Here is a 1960-nt window from a genome sequence, read left to right on the forward strand (position 1 = left end):
CTAGTTCAGTTCTAGTTCAGTTCTAGTTCAGTTCTAGTTCAGTTCTAGTTCAGTTCTAGTTCAGTTCTAGTTCAGTTCTAGTTCAGTTTTAGATCAGTTCTAGTTCAGCTCCAGTTCAGTTCTAGTTCACTCAGTGAAAATTTGTAGTGGCCTTTGAAAATCTAGAGAAAAGTCTCATTCAAAAGTTTATCCTGTTCATATCTAGATCTGCAGGATATAAATCCTATTGTACCAAGCAACCATTTGATTGCTTTATATGAACATGTGTGGCAGTAGGTTGTGGCGTTGTAGGTGTGCACATTTGTCCTCGTATTGTGTTTAAGGGAGCGTAAGATTTTATCCGTACAGGCTCAGAAACACATATACCCTCCTTCAGATACTGTTGCATATTCAAAAGCCTGTTATACGCCTAAAAGTATGTGACAGTTGGCTGCGGTTTGTGCTGTTTTGGGTTTAACGCTGTTGAAGTTTTTGCATTTTTATTTTTTAATTTATTGTACTTTTAAATAAAATATGTACAATGTATTAAAATTTATTAAGTTTTATAGCTTTTTCTTATTATTGCGTTTAATGCAGAATTATTTAAATATTTTTATTTTTTTGTCAGTTTAAATAAGCGTTAATGGTTTGATGGTAAATGATTAATTATCAAGTTTTGGGATATAAAAAATATTTATTGCTATAATTCGAGGGAAAACTGTAATTAATTTAAGTATATTTCACTTTTAAAAGATGTAAGTTATCGATAACTTGTCAATTAAACATTTTATTTGTTTTTTCCATTATTTTCCAAAGTTTACAAAACCTGCTGACGTCTTTTATATAATACGAAAAAATGTTTAAAGAAGTTTTCTTTAATTCGTATTTTTTTCAATAAATGTTACCCCCAATGCCACTTTCACAACATATTACATCAAAAAATTTAATTCAAACTTACCAAACAACATGATCCAACGAGGCTGGATTTGCCACATATTCACAATTTAACAATACCGTATCACTAGTATTTACGGTTATTTCTGGGGGACTAACTTTAACCACAGGAGGATCTATAAGGCAGCATAAAAGGAAATAAAAAACACAAAACCATTACAAAATTTTACATATACAACTGTAAACATTTTTTGTATTTACGACGTCCTATGTCACATTCAATACTTACACAACACCTCCAGTGTCAATAATGACTGCATGGGAGCTTCACGATTTATTTGTAAAACAATATTTTCAGCTTGACACACAAATTTAACGTCATTCTCAAAACGTGAAGCATTAAAGATAAGGTCCGACTGCGTGTGATAGGTGCCATCCTCTTTTTCAAACTATTTGGTAAAACAAAGAAAATAATTTTTGGTAGTTTTTTATGCTATTTTTTAAAGTTACAAAGGATGTAAGCAAAATGTGTAAATTTAAAGGTAATTGGTAGAGTAAAAAGGGTTGAGTTATGAAAGTCAATGAACTCTTTGGCTAGACTTCTATACTTTTAATGTTTTAAAAAGGTTTTAAAAAAATCTTCATATAAAATGTATCTTATAAAACTTTTCTGTAAATTTCGGTTGTTAACTTACCGCTCTTGTTCTGATTTCCATTAAATCATTCTCCTCTGGGTCCATTGGCTGAGAGGCATTAAACCAGGTTAAATTTACAGGAGGCCGGGCACCATGAACCTGGGAAATAAATGAAAATATTAGTAATTATATAATTACTGAAAAAGTGTTAGTTCTAGTTAAGTTCTTGTTCGATTCTAGTTCAGTTTTAGATCAGTTCTAGTTCGGTTCTAGTTTGCTTCTAGTTTGGATCTAGTTTGGTTCTAGTTTGGTTCTAGTTTAGTTATGATCAGTTCTACTTCAGATCAAGTTCAGTTCTAGTTCAGTTCTAGTTCAGTTCTAGTTCAGTTTTAGTTCAGTTCTAGTTCAGTTCTAGTTCAGTTCTAGTTCAGTTCTAGTTCAGTTCTAGTTCA

The 1960-nt window shown here is 31.3% G+C and overlaps 1 protein-coding gene across 1 annotated transcript in view; it reads right to left on the minus strand.

Annotated features, from left to right (window-relative positions):
- The window catches only part of LOC111684087 (titin), a 19416-nt gene extending 17742 nt beyond the window's left edge, over nucleotides 1–1674 (minus strand). Inside the window, exons 1-3 of the mRNA XM_046951515.1 lie at nucleotides 1569–1674; nucleotides 1163–1322; nucleotides 938–1049 (exon numbers count right to left, since the gene is read on the minus strand). Coding sequence (XP_046807471.1) covers nucleotides 938–1049; nucleotides 1163–1322; nucleotides 1569–1613 — 317 coding nt within the window. The 5' untranslated portion in view covers nucleotides 1614–1674. The remainder of the gene's footprint in view (nucleotides 1–937; nucleotides 1050–1162; nucleotides 1323–1568) is intronic.
- Between the last annotated feature and the right edge of the window lie 286 nt (nucleotides 1675–1960).

The sequence above is a fragment of the Lucilia cuprina genome, chromosome 5 (genome assembly GCF_022045245.1).
Source record: "Lucilia cuprina isolate Lc7/37 chromosome 5, ASM2204524v1, whole genome shotgun sequence".
NCBI classification, from domain to species: domain Eukaryota; kingdom Metazoa; phylum Arthropoda; class Insecta; order Diptera; family Calliphoridae; genus Lucilia; species Lucilia cuprina.